At 58.7% G+C, this 19,953-nt stretch overlaps 1 protein-coding gene across 5 annotated transcripts in view; it reads right to left on the minus strand.

The window, feature by feature from the left end:
• Positions 1-8,352: 8,352 nt before the first annotated feature.
• Positions 8,353-19,953, minus strand: part of TMEM255B (transmembrane protein 255B) — a 37,896-nt gene continuing 26,295 nt past the window's right edge. For all 5 annotated transcript variants that reach the window (XM_029210384.1, XM_029210380.1, XM_029210381.1 and 2 more), the window contains 4 exons: positions 18,304-18,389; positions 17,108-17,267; positions 13,848-13,991; positions 8,353-9,059 (listed from right to left, as the gene is read on the minus strand). In XM_029210384.1, the coding sequence (XP_029066217.1) occupies positions 8,892-9,059; positions 13,848-13,991; positions 17,108-17,267; positions 18,304-18,389 (558 nt within the window). In that variant the 3' untranslated portion in view covers positions 8,353-8,891. The remainder of the gene's footprint in view (positions 9,060-13,847; positions 13,992-17,107; positions 17,268-18,303; positions 18,390-19,953) is intronic.

Genomic DNA, 19,953 nt, shown 5'->3' on the forward strand with positions numbered 1-19,953 from the left:
GCGCCACGGAGATGGAGCCGGGATGGGTCTGACTGTGCGCCACGGAGATGGAGCCGGGATGGGTCTGACTGTGCGCCAGGAAGGAGGAACTCAGGTGGATTATGCTGCTGACACTTGTGGTCTGCATTGATCTCAGAGTTTTGCTTTTTTTGTTTTAAATAGAAGAGCTGTAATATTTGTTTGTATTTCATTCTTTTGTTTGTTTTTCAGATACTATCGATTGATAACGGCTTTTTGTGTGAAGGGCCGTTCTGTGCCCTTAGGGTATTTGGCGGCATGCCTGCAACCTCCGGCCTTGCTGCCAGTACTCCCCCAAATACACACACATAGACACACACACTTGAGACAGTCAAAACATCTTCAGACACTGCCACACATCCCCTGGAGCAAATCATCCCTGTTGAAATCTCTGCATTAAAGAAATAGGAAATTTGACCCCAGCTCATATGACACAAAAAATTAACTCTATGTAGAGTACATATTTAAATCTAAAGGTAATCTATAAAGCATTTAGAAGATAATGTAAAACTGTAGGCTGTGGGCCTAAGGTGATGCACCCCTGTTCTTGTTAATAAAACTTTATTGACACACGGTCACACCCGTTAAATTATGATTCTCTACAGCTTCTCTCCTGCTACAATGGCAGGGCTGAGCGGTAGCTTCACAGCTACAGACCCTCAAAACCTGAACCATGTACTATCTGTTCCTTCACAGAGAAACTTTGCTGACCCCTATGATAGAAGAGTATTTTCATGAACTAGGGTAAAGAAATATTGCTTTAAAATAGAAAATAAAACAAAATGCTCTCATGATAAAGAAAAATATTTAAAAATTGGGCTGCATTAAAATTAAGAACTTCAAGAAAACAAAGTTGGAGGAAGCTACCTGACTTCAAGTCTTGCTATGAAGCTCCAGCGGTCAGTACAGCCTGGTGTTGCCAAAAGAATAAACAAAGAGATAAATGAACAGAACAGAGAGCCCAGAAACAGACCCACAAAAATAGAGCCACCTGATCTTCAACAAAGGATCAAAGGTAACACAATGGAGCAAAGACAGTCTCCTCACAAATAAGGCTGGAACACCTGGACTCTACGTGCAAATAAACGAGTCTAGACACAGACGTCACACCCTTCACAAAGTCAACTCAAAATGGATCACAGATCTAAAGTAAAACACAAAACTATAAAACTCCTAGAAGACGGCACAGGAGAAAATCTAGATGGCCTTGGATTTGGGATAACCTTTTAGATACAACACCAAAGGCAAAATCCATGAAAGAAATAATGGATAAGTTGGGCTTCATTAAAATGAAAACTTTCTGCTCCGCAAAGACACCATCAAGGGGATGAAAAAACGAGCCACAGATGAAGAAGAAATTTGCAGAAGACATATCTGATGAAGCACTGTTACCCCAAATATACAAAGAACCCTTAAAACTCAACTATAAGAAAATAAACAACCTAATTAAAAAATGGATCAAAGACCTTAACAGACACCTCGCCAAAGATACACAGATAGCAAATAAGCACATGAAAACGTGCTCATATGTCATATGTCATCAGGGCGAACGCAAATTAAAACAATAGTAAGAGGCCACAGCACACCTATTAGAACAGCCAGAATCCTGAACACAGACAACACCAAGTGCTGGTGAGGACGTGGGACGGCAGGAGCTCTCAGCACTGCTGGTGGGAACGCAGGATGGCGTAGCCACCATGGGAGACAGTTTCTTACAAAACTAAACATACTCTCGCCACGTGATCCAGCAATCGTGCTCCAGGGTACTTCCCCAAAGGCACTGAAAACTAATGTCCACATAAAAATGTACACACAAACGTTTATAGCAACTTTATTCATAATTACCAAAACTTGGAAGCAACTAAGATGCCCTTCAGTAGGTGAATGGATAAACAAACTGTGCTACACTCAGATGACGGACCATTAGTCAGTGATAAAAAGAATGAGCTATCCAGTCATGAAAAGACATAGAAGAAACTTAAATGCATATTTGCTCAGTGAAAGAAGCCAATCTGAAAAGGCTACATAGTGTATGATTCCAGCTATGTGACACTCTGGAAAAGACAAAACAATGGAGATAGTACAATAAAAAGACCAGCGGTTAACAAGGGTTAGGGGAGGAGGCATGAGAGTGTGGAGCATGGGGGGTTTTTAGGGCAGTGAAGGTGATCCATATGAGACAGCAATGGTGGACACAGGACGTTAAACATTTGTCCAAATCCACACAATGTACAACACTGAGTGACCCCGAATATAGACGACGGACTCTGGGTGACGGAGACCTGTCAGTGTAGGTTCATGGATGGTAACGGACGGCCCCTCGGGTCGGGGATGGTGATGGCGGGGGAGGCTGCACCTGCGTGGGACAGGGGGCCTGTGGGAACTCTGTGTCCCTTCCTCTCCATTTTGCTGTGAATCTAAACCTGCTATAAAAAATAAAGTCTATTAAAAATAAACAAGCATATCCATCAGTAGGTACACCAAGAACATCTGTTCACCAAGGTACCATAAAGAGGGTGACGAGACCAGCTCAGAACAGAAGATACTGGGAACCACATGAACCCGCTAACGTGGGTTAACCCAGAAGGGAGAACGAGTTCTTCCTGCAAATCAGTGAGAGAAAGTAACGACCCAACAGAAGAATGGGCAGAAGACCAGGCGGGCGCTTCACGGAACAGGAAACACCAGCGGTCAATTTGTCTGTCCAAAGGGCCCCGCTTCATTAACAAGGAGGAAATGGGGTCACAGACACCACGAGAAGAAACTTACAAGGAGTATCCCCCGCACCCACAGCTGTGAAAGGTTCTCGGATCGCACAGGACCAGATCTTGGTGGGCTGGAGCAACAGGACGCCAGGTCCGCAGCTGAGACTGTGCTGGGCCAACCCCACGGACGCTGGCCGGGCGTCGTCCTCCAAAGTCAAAGTCTGCCATGTGCCCCAAATCCAAGCCAGGGGCCCCGCATACACACAGGGACCCCGAGATCAGCCGAGGCCCTCCCACAGCCAAAGGGGCAGTCACGGGTCCTGGGCTCAGCGACAGAACCCCACACGTGCATCTCACAAGCAGGAAGCTCAGCAGAGGCTGGGCACCTGTCCCTACAGAGGACAGAACAGTGGGAGAGTGGGCCCCGGGCGGAGGGAAGGCCAGCCCCGGGGCCAGGTGACTGCCTCGCTTTGCAAATAGTCACCACGTTACACCTTGGTCTCCAGCAGGCTTTCTGCAGGTGTATTAAATTTCATAACTAAAAAGTTTTAGCAAATGGGAAACGGAAGTAGGCATGTAATGGTGCCACCCAAGAGCCGCTGACGGCGCGAGGCCTGCCCCTGCTCCTGTCGTCTGGGCTGGACGATGCTCGGCTGGGCACGTTCCCTTCATCCAGGGGGCACCTGTGCTCCCACCAGCTTTGTGTTCTCTCCCTACACCCAGAGGTGGCGGAATCGGGCTGCAGAAGGACTGAGAAGCCAGGAGTTGGGGGGGGGGGGCAGTGCGGGTGGCCGCAGGCTGCTCGGACCAGACCAGACTGTTGCTGAAGGTCATTCTTGTTAACCACGCACGTACTATCGCCCGGCCCTGCCCTGAGTGCTTTTCCAATGAGATCCACTAACATACCATAACGTTCACCCTCTTAACAGTGTGCAGCTCAGCGGGTTTCAGCACCTTCGCAGGGCTGTGCAGCACCACCACTGTCAGTTCCAGAACATTCCACCACGGCAGCAGGGAGCCCTGCTCCCATCCACAGCCTCCCTCACCCCCTCCGCCCAGCCAGCCTCCAGCCAGGGCCGGAGCGCCAGCCTCAGGCTGTGATTGAGGAAGAGGCGGGGCGCTCGGCAGAGGGAGGGGCCCGGGGAGAGGCCCCACCAAGCCCCACCCCGTGGTGGTGCCCGTCAGAGCTGCAGGGCCGGGTCTCACACACGTCAGGACGCAGGCGGAGCCTGGCCGGGTTCTGCTGTGGGGAGGGCATGACAGAGAGGGGTCCCCAGGGAACAGCGCCCAGAGCACACTGAGGCCAGCCGGACTTGCGGGGTCCCGGGGACTGGGGATGGGGGTGCCTGGAAGCCACCACCAGTCTGGGAATTGAATTGTTCACATTCTTTGTGGCTGGGCTGAGGGATAAAGACGTTTTTGTGTGCAAGAGCAAAATTGTTGGCCTTGGAGTCTAATATTTTTTATCAACTCCCGGCTCTCAGCGAGATGAAACGACCTGGCAGGGCAGACAGTCTGGGTTGGGCCACGCGGGTGTGGACGGTCCGGGGAAACCCTTAGGCCCTGCAGACCCCACCCTGGGTTGTGCTCGGAGGTCGAAGGTCATCCCGCGTCCAGGCCCGCGACCGGCTTCCCTGCCGCTTGCTCCAAAGGCAGCCACGGGCCTGCTGGGACCAGGGGCTGTGGCTTCACTCCCTGCAGCCCGGAGCCAAGGTCCCTCCCCGCCCGGGCGCTTGTGGGTCCGGAGCCACCGAGGGGATCGACGTCTGGGACCACAGACCCCTGGCTCGGTTGGACGCTACGGTTCTTAAACTCTGGGCAGAAGAGGGACTTGCTGCGGGACCCCAGGCGGGTCAGTGGGCCGGGGTGCGGGTTGGGCGTGCAGTCGGCCCTTCATGCCTGCTGGCCGCGTCTGGTTTCCCCTCCTTGGACCGAGCGGACAGCAGCCTCGAGCCCTGCCGTCACGTGAGGAAAGCGGAGGCCGGGCACCTCGAGCCTTTGCTGGACGAGGGGCTTCTGTCTCCAGGACGCCCCTGTCCCAGGGCTCGCATCTGAGTGCAGAAACCGTAGGGGGCGCCAGAGACATGGAGGAAAGAGGATTTCCTCCTTGTTCCTGAGCACGGTCCAGCCTTGTGGAGGCAGGGGTTCTGGTCAAGCGTGGAGCCCCCTCCCGCTGGTAGCTCCGAGCCGAGTGCCCACACGAGCAGCTCTGGGGCTCAGCCCCTACGCCCCGTTCAAGTCCCAGCCCCAGTTCCTTTCTCCTCTCCTGCTTTTGCCTGGTACGGTTTGCACTGGGTTAAATGCCCCCTGAAGGGCAGGACGCCGAAGCCCCACAGAGCAGCAGCAGAGCCAGCACGGACACAGGGGAGGGCACGTCCTCCCCCCAGAGGCTCTAGCCCAGGGGCCGCAGAGGCTCCTGTGATCAGACAGTATCTCCACCTTGACCGACATTTCTAGGAGCAACAAAGGTGGAAAGAATAAAACAAGTGAAGGTATTTCCATGCTGCGATAGGGGGGCTGACCTGGCTGCGGGCAGAGGGCAAAGCCCACGGTCAGAACCACGGCCCTGCTGCCAGAGGTCGTTCCCAAGCAACACGGCTGCGGGCATTTCAATGTCACGTGTCTTTGCCCACTGAACCGAAAACACCAAGAACATAAAACCAAGGATCCACTGGAAAGTCACCCGGAGAAGGAAAAATCCCTCCTAGAACCCATCAGACTAGGCTGAGGTTTCCCTGGCTGGAAGGGACGCTTGTCCATCCAATACTGCGCAGCTTGGCTTGTGTCATCTTTTGATGCATCCGGGGTGGGCATGCAGGGAAGGGCGGCCAGATGGGCAGGCGCTGGCCCTGACCAGGCCGGGCTGGGCGCCTCACACGCGGAACCCTAAGTGCCTGTAGGGTCCGCGCAGGTGTCCCCAGTAAACGTTGACAAAATCTGTGCCAGTGAGCTCGCATCTCCCAACAGACGCCGCGAGGGAGAAACGGGACTGGCAGGACCTTATCGGATGCAGCAAAATGAACAGGTGATGAGGTGACGAGGCTGGGACGGCAGGTTTGGCGTCAAGCGCCCACACAGGGAGCTCTTGGTGGATTTCACCTGGATGAGCCTGAAGCCAGGCCTAGGCTTTGCCGCAGCGGCAGGCAGGCTGGAAGCGGGGAAGCCAGGATCTGGTCTCACCCCACTCTGGTCCCTGATGGTTTGTGATCTGCACTAATATCCTAACATAATTCTCAGCATAAGTAAACATCTCAGTGACTCTTAAGTGCTTAGATTTTATGGAAAGGCCCTACATTGATACACATAACTTTTGTAAAGTAATGAGTTTGCCTCTTTGCCTTTGTGAAGAGGACCGCCTGTGTTTAGGGGGAGTGTGCAGGAGCTCGTCCTGTTACCCGGCTCCAGCTGCCGCCCGGGGCGCCCCTTCCTGCCCCTGCCTGACACCCAGGCCGCAGGGATGCCTGCTGGGCCTCTAGCAGAGCTGAGGTCTCGAGTGGGCTGTAGAGGGTCCTCCTTATGCAAAACAAGACCCATCTGGGTCTAACGAGCCTCAGAAATAAGAACCGTCTTCCCTGTTCCCCGCACGATCCCGGCAGGGAGCACAGTCAGTCGCGTGAATTCTCCTTTCATACACCATTGTTTTACGTGACATTCAAACTAGGTTTCTTTGGTGAAAGATGGTCTCCCCAAGTCGCACAGCTGAGTGGGACTCGTCCTGCAAGAGCTGGCTTTGGGCACAGGGACACTGGTCCTGTGGTCACGCTAGGCACCCCCCCAGGCCCCAAATGCCTGCCACTGTGATGGCGAAGCCCCGAAAGGGAGAGCTTAGCCGCAGAGGCTACCGAGCAAAGCCGTGAGGAACTGGGACCCAGACTAGTGAGTCTGGTGACGGGGCGGACAGGTGGAGGGACAGCAAGCCCATCGGGTCAAAATCGGGCTAAAAGGGAGACAAAGGATGCTTCAAAAACTAACTTCACGCTGCCTCTCAGTGTGGCCACGGGCTCCATCGCAGCCAATGGAATTACTCCTCCTAAATTCTGCTAGTTTTGTTATTTTTTACGATATGCCCAAAGCAAGTCAAACAATTAGGGAGGATTGGCCACTTAAGAGTTTGACCTAAAATTCCAAATCGACGAGGAGTGACCTCGCTGTGCTCGTGGCTTTTGGAGCTGAAGTTCCGGGACAACAGGAGGTGGGGCCACGTCCTGGCCACGGAGGCCACAGAGGCCAGGGCCACGCTGGGCCCATCGGATCAGGCCAGCCTGGAAACACTGGGCTTGCGAGCCCACGTTTAACAAAACACAGTCACATCTCGCTTTACAAATACTGCTTTTTTTTTTACAAATTAAGGTCTGGGGCAGCCCTGTGCGAAACAAGTCTGTTAGCACATTTTCCCAGGAGTGTATGCTCACTTCGTGTCTCTGTGTCACATTTTCATAATTCTCATGATATTTCAGACTCTTTCATTATTATTATATTTGCATGGTGATTCGTGACCAGTGATCTTTGATGTTACTCTTGTCACTGTTTGGGGTTTTTTTGGGTTTTTTTTGCGGTACGCGGGCCTCTCACTGTGGTGGCCTCTCCCGTTGCGGAGCACAGGCTCCAGACACGCAGGCTCAGCGGCCATGGCTCACGGGCCCAGCCGGTCCGCGGCATGTGGGATCTTCCCGGACCGGGGCACGAACCCGTGTCCCTTGCATCGGCAGGAGGACTCTCAACCACTGCGCCACCAGGGAAGCCCCTACTGTTTTTGGTATTTTTTAGGAATGAAGTGTTTTTACTTAAGATCGTGGGTTGTTTCTTTAGCCATATGCTACTGGCAACAGACTGCAGGATGGTGTAAACATCGCTTTCATGTGCCGGGAAGCCAAGAATTCTGTGACTCCCCTCGTTGCGGTACTGGCGGGAGGCGGGGGGCGCTGCAGGGACCAAAACAATCTACATGCTCTGACCAGTGACCAGGTCCTTCCTGCCTCGTCTGTGACAAATAGCCTTCCCTAGGCCAAGGGGCCAGACGCATCCACGCGTGTCCTCCTCTCTAAAGAAACGGTCCACATGCTCAGAAAATGTAGTGAGAAGTGTTTCTGGATGTGAGGGCTGGGAGTATTCTGTCTGTTGGACAGAATTGCGTTCCCAGCCGGCAGCGGGAGAGGAGGCCACGCCTTGTTTAGACTCAACCACTTGCCTCCCTCCCTCTCTCCTCCGTCCCTTCTCCCTTCCCCTCACCTCTCCTCCCTCCTATCCCTCCTCCGCCATCTCTTTTCCTCAAACATCCATGACTGTAACTCTGTAACTCTGAGACAGACTCTGGTCTGTCTCTCGACCAGGATTTGATTGGCTCCAAGGCCACGCTCACCTGCTTCCTCAGGTGTGTCTGGCAGTGGGCAGGTGCATGTGGGGCCCTGGTCAGTAGCCATTGGTCTGTTCTGGGCATGGCTTCACCCAGGCCATGGCTGCTGGGCCACAGAGGGCCCCCCCCTCCAGGGGTCTCTCAGCAGAGAGGCTGCATCTTAGGGGCGCCTGCTCTGCGGGCGGGGGCCCACACAGGGTGTCCCACAGAACAGACCAGGCTCGCCTGGATTCTCCACGAAGGCTGACAGTCGGGGGCCTGGACACCGTACACAGGACACACGCAGCTGCGGGACGCGATTGGAACAGAGCACACGCAGACCTCAGACCACTTGCAGGCCTTGGAAACAGCATTTATATTTGAGCTGGGACAAGTTTTCACTCGAGTGCATGGGGACCAGGAGTGCAGCGCTGAGGGTGGTGACCCTGCCCTCGCCGGGGACACACATATAAATACAAACACAGTGCGTTTCCTCGAAAGTGGTCCTCACACGGGGGCACCTGCTGCAGTCCCCTTGATCATAATAGTGCTAACGAATTAGGAGGAAAATGAAACTGTTTTGTAAGTGATGTCACCAGAGCAAGGCGGCTCCGGCAGGCATTTTAGCACGGCTTGGTGTGTGGCTTCACACAGGGTGAGGTGGCCTCAGCCACCAGGGCTCCCCGCCACGGTCCGGCCTCTCCTTGCCCGGATGTGCCCAGGGAGGGGAGGAGGGCTCGGGCATCTCCAGGAGGTTGGCCACAGAAGCAGGGTTCGTAGAAGCTGCTCTGTTTTCTAACAAGCCAAAAACGAGTTTTCAGTCTCCACCCTCTGCATCACGGTGCGTAGGGGGGAGGCTTCTCCCCGGGGAGGAAGTGGGTGAGGGCGAAGATGGGGGGGGCATTCGGGAGGGGCCGGCAGCTGGAGCCGGGCTGGGACGGAGGCTGCACATCCTCAGACAGAGAGAGGTCGGAGCCAGGTGAGGCCGGGAAGCCACCAGGGGGCTGCAACCAAACAGAAAAAGCCTCCTCAGCCGATGGAAGCCCGGGGACATGCCCAGTGCCACTGGCGCCCCTCAGAGCCCACCCTGGCCCGAACCCCCAGACCCAGGCCCTCCTGGTGGGAACCGCTCCCTGAACAGCATGCATTCCCAGGGGGCCGCAAGGAGGCCCCGATTCAGCCCTACTGGGCCCCCTTCTCGCCTGTGGGCACATTGACATTCAGGTCTTGACATTCAGGAGGGTGGCTGGTGACATTCAGGAGGGTGGCTGGTGACCACCTGACACTGGGATGCACGGACGTGCAAACGCTGTCTAAGGAAGAGGCTGCCCAGCTCATCTGGGGCCCTGGGTTTACTCAACACTTCATATTTTACAGAAAAAAACAAGAACATCAACATTTTCCACATAGTGTGATGGTGAATTTTATGCATCAACTTGGCTAGACTACGGTGCCCAGATGTTTGCTCAAACTGTCTGGATGTCATTTTGAGGGTGTTTGGTAGCCGTGATGAACATGTAGACCAGCAGATCACCCTCTCTGGTGTGGGTGGGCCTCGTCCAATCAGTTGAAGAGAAAAAGACGGAGGTTCCTGAGGGAGAGGGAATTCTGCCTCCAAACTGACCAGGCTCAAACTGCAAAATCTGTCTTCCTGGGATCTCTAGCCTGCGGACTGCACTGCAGATTTTGGGCTCTCTCCCTCTATATATCTATATCTGTATCATCTCTTTCTATAAATATATCTCTACCTGTGTCTACTATGTGCACACATGCTATTGGTTCTGTTTCTCTGGAGAACCCACACTAATACACATAGATGCAAAAAGTGATTCTGCAAAGAGAATGTTGGGGCATGCCACAGACTTTAAATTAATAAAATTTCCAGTTTTCCTCCACCCGCCAACAACCTCTTAAATTTCTTTTTTTTTTTTTTTAACTTTTAGAGGTTAAAACTGCCTGCTTAAAACCAACATTAAATAAAGCAAGCAACCCCTTCTGTGATGGGACACAGGCGAGTGTATGCAGGCTCTCGTCTTCGGTGGGGCCAGGTGGTTCCTTGCTCTCTGCTCAGCAGGTGCCCAGGGCCCAGGGATGCTAGCCTGCCTGCCCCCTCCCCCTGGAGGAACCCCAGACCTCGGGCTTTGAGAGAGAATTTCCTCACAAGCCAGGGCTCTAGGGATCCAAGGGCTCTAGGGATCCAAGGGCCCTGGGCCCTTGCCCACCTCCATTGCTTTCTTTCTCTCAAACTCACACTTCTTTCTGACCTCAGGGGACAAATGAAACCTCTAGAGAACATCCCTCAGATCTGTGGGTCCCCAGCTCCCACCAGGCATGTGTGTGGTCAGTTCTTTACCAGAAATGAGCAGCTGAGAGAACCAGGGAGTAAACCACACTGACCATGGAATAAACCAGTGGGAACCACAAAGGAGCCAGCTGGAAATACATGGCAAACCAGCAAGGATTACAGGGTAAACCACCAGGAACCACAGAGCAAACCACCAAGAATCACAGGGTAAACCACCAGGAACCACGGAGTAAACTAGCACGGACCACGGAAAAAACCACCAAGAACCACAGGGTAAACCACCACAGACCACAGAGAAAACCACCACGGACCACAGAGAAAACCACCACAGACCACAGGGCAAACCACCAGGAACCACGGAGGAAATTAGCCTCTGTCCACACAGGCAATCCCATCGGGGGGCAGACAAAAAGCCTCTTAGTTACAGGATGCAAGGTCCTTAGTTACAGGATGCAAGGTCCTTAGTTACAGGATGCGAGGTCCTTAGTTACAGGATGTGAGTTAATCCTTGGCGTGTCCTTGTTCCTGCACTTCCTGACCAGGTGGCCCTGGGAATAAGGAAGGTGGGTTTTCTTCGAAGGCGAGTGTTCTTTTTTTTTTTTTTTTTTTTTGCGGTATGCGGGCCTCTCACTGTCATGGCCTCTCCCGTTGCGGAGCACAGGCTCCGGACACGCAGGCTCAGCGGCCATGGCTCACGGGCCCAGCCGCTCTGCGGCATGTGGGATCTTCCCGGACCGGGGCACGAACCCGTGTCCCCTGCATTGGCAGGCGGACTCTCAACCACTGCACCACCAGGGAAGACCAAAGGCGATTGTTCGTTTGACCAGCTGCTCCAGACAGCCCCAAGAGCGGCTCACTCCTTCTATTATGCGGCAGTGTTTCCCGCTGCTGATGACTGGACAGGACACTTGCAATATCCCTTTCCTCCTCTGATGGGAACGGAGTCAGAAACATCAATCTGTCGTTTCCCTCCCGACGAGACACAGCATCATTGATTTGCCATCTCCTGGAAATCTGATTATTGACGTGTATGTAATTACGCTCCTACATGTGCCGGTGATAAAAGCTGTTAGGCCCTTGTAGAGGGAGCCCAGGCCTCCCGTGGGAGGGAGAATTGGGAGCATCTGCTGTTTGTGACGAGCCAGAGGCCCGAAGGTGGATGAGGCTGGAGTACGACACCGGAAGAGAGCCATGTGTTCTCCAGCACCAGCGGTAAGGAGGGGAGACCGCGCCCGCACCCTGCAGCCCTGTCTCCTGGGGGAACAGAAGCAGGACACCTGCCAGTGCCTCAGGTCAGGACCCAGAGCAGCAGGCACCGGATGAGGTGCTGTCCTCCCTGGGTCCTCCCTGCGGCCAAGCTTGCGGGAGGCTGGTGCCAAACCAGCCAAACGCCGGGGCTCAGCCAGGAGGAAGGGCCCTGCGGGGATCGCCTCTGCCCCCTAGCCACGCCCCAGAGCTGCCTGGAGTCCCCGTGTGCGGGCGTGACTGTGGGGCCTCGCGGTGGACGCTGGGAGGACGGGAGACAGCGGCCCGCGGAGCACGCCCATTCCTCAGCGTCCGTGCATTTCCAAGCTGGTGTTTGAGACCACAGGTGGCCAACCAGCCATGGGTCCGGCCCTCCCTCCAGCTGTGGTCTCACGTTCTGGGTTCAGCAAACTAAGCAGATGAGGGGCAGAGCACAGCCCAGGACACAGGCCACGCCCAGATGACGTGGTCCTTCCCGTGATGGGGACCAGGGAGGACGGCCCAGAGGTGGGATGCAGGTGACGCTCCCAGGGAAGACGAGGGCCGCCAAGGACGGCCACCTGGGTGTCGGGGAAGCTGACGTACCCGCCGTGAGAAGTGACGCCACCGTGGGTTACTGGCAGCCAGCTCATCTCCTGACGCTTGGGTAATTCCTTTTCATGTCTTAGAAATGGGAGGACTCTCGAGCCAGGCCCCTCCCTGACTCAGGACTCAGCCTGCGGGTCCCCGTGCGGCCAGGGCGCCTGCTCGGGACTGGTGGGGCGGCTAAGGGGTTGCCCCTCATCGGCAGGAGGAGGCCTCCCATGGCACAGCCCGTGGGCCACCACTCCTCGGAGACAGACGTGGCACCGCCCTCAGGCCAGGCCGCTGTGGCACAGCCTCCTCTGGGAATTCCAAGGCCCCCGGAGCCCTGGGCGCACAGCCGCCAGCTTCACATTCACGGCAAGCGGAAGGAGCCAGGCGCAGAGAGGAAGGACTTGCGCCTCCACGGGGAGGTAGAGCGGCCCCTGAATCCCCGCCCAGCGGGCCTGCCCCGGGCAGGACGAGGCTGCAGGCTTTCTCAGCTCGCCACACCCGCTGCGCCCCGGGGCCCAGAGACCCCACACCCGCTTCCAGCCCCACGAGCTGTCAGGCCTGGGGAGGCCACCGTGGACCTCGCTGGCCGGACTTGTGCCACAGCCCCGGGCGGCCAGCCGGGCCGAGTCTGCGGGTTCCTCTGAGTCATAAGGGGCCGCGGAGACGGGCACCACGCTCCCCTCAGCCCCTCCTCAAGTCTGGCCGCCGCCTCTGTCCCTGAGCTGGTGGATACATACACCTGTCCTAAACAGCCGCTGGCCCTGAAAGTTCTCAGGCCCTGTCAACATCACTCCTCGAGCGCTGGGACCCCAGGCAGCAGGTGAAGATGTGTGACCTCACAGCAAACGGCCGGGCTCTCAGCACCCCACCTGCCCACGCACACAGACGCAGCCCCTCCGGTACCTTGACCCCGCGAACTTCCCAGAACCGCTCAGGGGCTGCTGTCATTGACACAGACCAGAGAACGTGCCAAGGCCACTGCCCCGCCCCCGCCAAAACAGAGGCCGACAGGCTGTCTGGGCCAGAGGTGCTCACCTCTGCCCCCCGAGGACACAGGGCAACATCTGGGGACGTCCTGGTCACCACAGTGGCAGCTGGTCGGGTGGGACGCTGCTCTATGAACAGGCTTCACCCCCGCGTGCCCCCTTCCACAGCAGCCCCAAGGCCACCAGAGTTGTACTAGGGTGAGGCCTGTGCACCTGCCGCTTTCGTGAGCGCCGGCAAGCCCTCGGCCCTACTCAGTGACGCTGCCCTGTCACAGGGGCCCGGCAGCTGGCACATCCCCGGCTGCTCTGGCCAGGAAACTGCAGCCAACTCGTGTGGGACCTGGTCAGGGGTCAGAAAATCTCAAGGCCCCAAAAGACGTGGCTGGCTGGGTCACCAGGGCCACACGGAGCAAAGGATGCCCCAGATGCCCCCGGGGATGCCGAACGTCCTGCGCGGGGCCTGGGGTGCCCCGCCATATCCCTCAGTCATCCCACCCCCTTTGCTGGTCCACACCAGCTGCATCACCCCATTGTCTAAATCGGCAGGGGGAGCCGTAGACCCCCCGCCCCCTTTTCCTTCAACCCAAGCCCCCCACCCCTGTGTCCCACCCGAGCTGCACTCCCTGGATGACAGCTGCCTGGGACGTGAGCACCGTCCGGCCCGGGGACGCTCGGCCTACCTGGAGGGGCAGCGGGTACGACGAGCAGGTGGGGACAGCCGGGGTCACCGGGCAGAAGCCCGTGGAGGCCAGGATCTGCTGGGCGGGGTTGTAGAGGGCCTGAGGTGCTGTGGACGGGCCGTAGGCCAGCTGGGACAGCGGGACCTGCCGCAAAGGATGGAGACATGTCAGCCAAGCCCTGCTCTGGGGAGCCCCGTCCGGCAGCCGCTCAGGAAGGCAGAGTCCCCAAGTGAAAGATTCCGAGTCCTCCCACCAACCTCTCTCCGACCAGAACTAAAGCCCAAAAACTGGGTTTCTTCTTGCTTTTCCTTTTCCTGTTTGTCCCGGGATCCGCCGAGAGGCCCAGCTAGGCCCAGGCTCTCTTGGGTTTTTTTTGGAAAAGTGAGGAAACCCCATCTGTCTGCTCCAGGAGCGTGTGTCATGGGCATCCCCGAGGGGCGCTGATTCCAAAGATGCCCCCGGCTCTAGTCAGCAGGGCCCTCTCCCCACAGGGGCTCCAGGTGGCATAGGCCAGGGTAGGGCTCTGGCCACAGGGATTTCTAGAGAAGCACAGCCAAGACCAGAGCTTCCCAAACTCCTCCAACTCCAGCTTCCTTAGCTCATGGGAGGCTCTGGTTCCCCAAAGGAAAACAGAACGTGGGCCCTGATTCTTGACCTCTCACCCGCCCCCAGAGAGGACGGGCCGTAGGACGGACCCCTCTCCAGAGGCAGGCCAGCCGCTCCCGATGGGGGCCTTGGGGGTTCCCAGACCAGAGGTGCATCCTTCCCTAAGAGCCCAGAACCTAGATTCCGCCTGACACCCACGGGGCAGGCCCTGCAGAGCCAGGAGGGGCTGCGACAGCATGGGCAGCAGCACAGACGGAGCATCTGAGAACTCATCAAAAGCCCCGGAGGTGCCAGAGCAGGGTCCTGAGGAGGGGGGAGGGCAGCGAGCCCCCCAGAGCTGCCTCGCCGCCCCTGCCCTCGGGGCGCAGGCAGCCCAGGAAGGAGGAGGCCTGTCGCGCTTCCTTCATGCCTCAGGCTCAGTGCTCCGTCCTTTCCTACCAGGAGCTCTGGTCTGCGCGGCGAGCCAGATTAACTCCGCGGAGTGAAACAGCGTGAAAGCAGGGAGAGAGGACGGAAAACTCAAGACGGGGCCCAAGCCCAGCCACCTCGATGCCTTGATGCCTTATTCACGAACAAGCACAGCTGAGGGCCGACTGTGTGCGCCCCGACATGGCCCGGTACCACCGGAGCTGGGCCCAGGGCTGCGGAGAGCGTTTCGGGCCTGAGGCCTGGCTAAGGGGATCCGGGCTGAGGGGGCTGGTGAGGGTCGTGGGTCGAGGGTCCAGACGGCGTCATGGGCTGGAGAGGAGCTGCCTGGCCTGGCTCAGCATTTCGGGGCCTGGGGAGGATGGGGTGGAGGTGTAGGGGTCTCCCAGAGGTGGCCTCACTCTGACTATGGCCACTCTGCGGGGGACGCTAGGTGCCTGCACTGCCTGGTCTTGTCCTGACCCCTCGTGCACCCTCTCACCTCCGAGCCTCCCATGACGGCAAGGAGACCCCAGCTGGGCCAGGAGGACTGTCCACCTGCAGCTCTCATACCTGAGGCCAACGCAGACCCTTCCTCAGCCAGGCCGGGCTGTAAGCATGGCCACGTTGCCAGGGCAACCCCACCTCGGGAGACCCTCTGTAGACCCGAGACTCCACGCTCTGCCCGCCCGCCCACCCAGCACCCCACGGGACGGAGCCCTGAGTGCCCAGAGCTTCGGGTGGTTAGTGACGTGTCTTCGTTCCTTAAGATAATTCCTAAATTATAAGATCCATGAACTTACAAGAGCATCTACTCGTAGGTGTAACATTTAAGGAATCACCTTGCTCGCTTCTTACAACACCCCTGAGCTCTGGGTGTGAGAGAGGAAGCTGTCCAGAGCGGGGCTGACACGGAACTCTGTGTCCCGCGTGACAAGCGGCCTTTCTGGGGCGTTGCTACATTCCCGAGAGAAGCTCCAGCAGTTTTATTAGAAACTCATGAGCACAGGGCCCTCTTCTGGAAAAGCCACCGGGCTAACGGCCATCCCTGGGGACAGCCAGCAGACTCCACCTGGGCTCCCAGGGGCAGGACCCGAACAAGACACTCTGTGTAGCCATTGAGTCTAACCTCGCTCTCCTTGAGAATCTGCCAAGAGAGAAAACTCCGACCTGGCCACAGCACGAAAAGCCCCACCGAGGGACCCCCCAGACCGCACTGTGGGCCCTGCAGACCCCAGGCGGCCCGAGGGACCCCCCAGACTGCACTGTGGGCCCTGCAGACCCCAGGCGTCCCGGGGGCAGGCTGTCCGAGGGACCCCCCAGACCGCACTATGGGCCCTGCAGACCCCAGGCGTCCCGGGGGCAGGCGGCCCTCGTCCTTGAAGGACGGGATGCTTGTTGTGTGCACACGGAAAGACACCTTGCGACCGAGCAGGAGCTGGGCCCGGCGTCTGCACCACGCAGAGTGGGAGTGGGGCGGGGGGTCGCCAGGGTCTCCCGTGGTATCTCGGGCTTTGTCTGGGGTCAGGAAACCTCCAAGAAACATGTCACTGATCTCAGGAGGCTCCAGGTGAGGCTGAGAAATGCGGCCAAGGGCCACAGTCTCTGGGGCAGAGGTAACAAGCCACCCCTCGGCAGTGTGGGCTGTGGATGGGGTCTGGCCTGCAGGGGTTGTTTGCACGTGCATTTGCACTGTCTCCTCGTTAAAACCAGGCGATGGATGGGTGGCTGCTGGTCTGTGGGCGGCTGTGGCCTCCCGTGCGGCACCTCCACGGATGAAGTGTCAGGTCGCGGGAGGTGCCATCTGGGCCCCGCGCGAGAACACGGCTTGGAACAGCCGGTCCCCTGGAGAGGACGCTGCCCACGGAGAGACTTGCAGGGTGGCCTCAGGCACGGGCCCTGCAGTGCGGTCCCTGCCCAGGGCCGCCCAGATGCTGAAGCACGTTCTCGGGGGCTCACTTTGGAGTCACCTGACTTCGGGAAGCCGGGCCTGAGCCCCAGATCTACCGGATTGGAGGCGCTGGGGTTCCGTGCTCAGCGGGCCACCAAGGGATGGACGCGGCCGTCAGGCGCCAGGTTCGGTGCCCCTCTCTGCCGCTGAACTCGCGCTCCCTGGACCGGCTCAGGTGGCGCGAGCCTCGGGGAGGAGGGACTGAAGTGCCCCCAGGCTGCGGTCAGCACGGCTGCCGCCTCCACGAGCCCACGTCCCCATCGCTGAGTCTGCCCAGTGCGCGGCGGGCGCTACTCACCATGTCCTTGAAGGCCCCCAGGACGGCCGCGGTGACGACGCCCAGGAACAGGCCTAGGACGTTCAGCGCCGCCGAGGCCCAGAGCAGCCGATATAGGTGGAGCACGTCCTGGCAGCCGCGGACGCCCACGAACTCGTAGTAGGTGGGCGGGTGCTCGGTGCTGTGCGGGGAGGGGCTCAGCGTCACCCACGGCTGCAGGGGGGCCACCTCGCCTCCTGAGCCAGCGGGGCAGACGCTCCGTGTACTGATGGGCCGGGGGCTCTGCTGGGAGGGCCCAGGCCCTCAGGTGGCGGAGGGAGGCCCTGGGGGCAGGGCTGTCCCAGGGAGCCCAGAATCCACCTGGGAGGGGGCCCAGGTCTCTGAGCAGGACAGCCTGCCCCAAACAGGGGCCCCGGCAGACAGAGCCCCGGCCCGGTCACCCTCGGAGCCAGCAGGGCTTAGCGGCTGCTGGCCACCCTGGCAGGGAGCACAGAGGGGTGAACCTCGGAGGGGGTCCGTCTTGGGCCCGTGGCCTGGGCCCCGTGGTCGTGGTCTGTGCAGGCTCTGGACCACAGCCTCGGGTTGGAAATGGGGTGAATTCCTGCTCTGGGGGAAGGGTGTTGCAGCCTACACCCCTGGGGTCTTCAACAATTCAGGGAGGGGTCTCCAAGAAGCAACACTAAACTCCCTGTTGGCTTTAATGTAGGTATTCAAGCTATTAACACAAAATTTAAAAGACGATGTGGGGAGGGTTCTGCTTCCCAAGGAGCTGGGACCTTGCACTGGTCCGGACGACAGGTGAGAAGCTGGACAGACTGAATAGAGCGGCCTTCTGGGCCCCATGGGACGGGGGAGGACACAGGGCAAACCGTCGTCCCCGTCCCCAGACCGGAGAGACCAGCAGGCAGAGACAGGGTCCCAGCCTTCCGGGTGGAGGCCCTGAGGGAACCAGCACCCGGGGAGGAAGAAACGGGTCACCTGTGCCGGCCACAGCCCACAGCAGGACAGGGCTCCCCAGGAGGCCTCCCCTGCCCCCCACCTCCCGGCAGCCCTGAGCCTCGATCCTCTCATCTGTGGAACGGAGCCCATGCCCCGGCCTCACAGGATGTGTGAGGGCTGAATGAGATATGGGTGCAGCGTGCAAGGACAGGGATGCAGAGCGGGGCGGGTAAGTCCGGGGACGTGGGGCTCGCGGCTGTCGGGCTCCCCCTGCTCACCTGTGGCAGTCGTAGAGGTCGCAGCAGTAACAGGTGTTACTCTTCACCTTCAGTTGGCATCTACCATTCAGGGAGTGGCAGGTGACCTGTGAGCAGAGAGTCCGGTCAGGTGCCCCTGTCCTCAGGCCGCAGCGGGCAGGGGCCTCCCTGGGCGTAAGGACCCACCCCTCTGCCCCACGAGCCAGGCAGCTGCCTCCCCTGAGTCCATGTTGACCTGCCCCTTCCTCCACCCAGTCCAGGTGCAGCAGGGCTGGGGGGGCCACAGGGACCCCCTGCAGGGAGAGGTAGAGGACCAGGCCAAAGCTTGCTGGACGAGGTGAGGGGCGGGGGGTCCCCAGGAGCCTGCAGGTGGGCACCCCTCAGGTGGGAGCCCCTTCCTGACCTCCCAGAGGACAGCTCCCGGCCGCCCAGTCTGACCAAGCCAGCCCTTCCCCAGGTCACACGGAGGCCTCCCCTCCTTGCCCCGGCGCTTTGTAACCACCCCCGTGTGGAAGGTAAGTGGGACAGAGACCACCCAGCTGCAGAGAGAGGACGGGGACCCTAGGGAGAAGGACTTGGAGGGAGGGCCGTGCACGAGTGAGGACAGACATTCGAGCAGGCTTGGGGTCGCCTGAGAGGCCAAGCACCCGGGGCAGGTCGGGGGCAGGTCGGGGGCAGGTCGGGGGCAGGTCAGGGGCAGGGCCTGACCCCAGAGGTCCTTGGGGCCTCCCTGAGGCCCCGGCCCCTTTAGCGGCACCTCAAGCCACCCTTGGGCTTGTAGCCTTTCTTTCAGGGTTCTGTGGGTAACTCCCGAAAGCCACCCACATCAGGAGTGGGAGGGCTTGAGCAGAGGTCCTAGAAAGATTAATCTGGGAAAACAGTCCCGATAGGGCAGAGACCAGAGACAGGCTGCTGGGAGCCATGGAAGTGAGCCCGTGTGACTCAGGCCTGCAAGGGGGCTGGGCAGACGGCCCGACAGGTGAGAACCGAGGGACAGCGAGGGGGGCAGGGGAGCAGTCAGGGCAACGCCGGGCTCTGAGCCTGGCAGCCAGCACACGGGAAGGTCGGAGCCACAGGACGGCGAGCTGGAGGTCGCGAGACCTAACCCTGATCCTGACCCAAGGTGCCCCCTGCTGGGAGGCATCCCTCCCTCCTGGGAGGTGTCACCTCTGTGACCCCAATACCGCACGGAACACACTGTGGTGAGCAGGAAGGAAGGACTGAGCAGCACGAGGGCGTGGGGGGCCCGGTGACCCCGCTGAAGAGGACGAGTCCCCAGGGCTCCCTCCAGCAGCACAGGCCTGGCCTTTGGAGAAGACGTGTGCCGCCCCCTGTTGAGGGGCAGTAGCAGAGGCCCCTTCTCCCCCGCCGCCAGCCACGCGGCCTCAGCCACGGCGTCTGCTGCCCGCCCTGCGTGCCTCCTTCCTGACATTTGTGCACAGTGTCAGAGGCCATGTTTAGTTAAACCGATAAATCTACACAGAGCTGAGTGAGACGGCAGGACAGAGGGAGCCATGCAGCCACCTGGGATGGTCCAAGAGGAGACGCCGGCCACTCTTAGAAACAGAAGTGAAATCACCCTGCAGACATCCTCGGCCCAGGGACAGCCGGCGAGTTTGGGGCCAGTGTAAACGTAGCATCCTAGATTTTAGTGCACTAATTACATCAATA

Source organism: Monodon monoceros, unplaced genomic scaffold (assembly GCF_005190385.1).
Source record: "Monodon monoceros isolate NGI ecotype Baffin Bay Population unplaced genomic scaffold, NGI_Narwhal_1 Super_Scaffold_8, whole genome shotgun sequence".
NCBI classification, from domain to species: Eukaryota; Metazoa; Chordata; class Mammalia; order Artiodactyla; family Monodontidae; genus Monodon; species Monodon monoceros.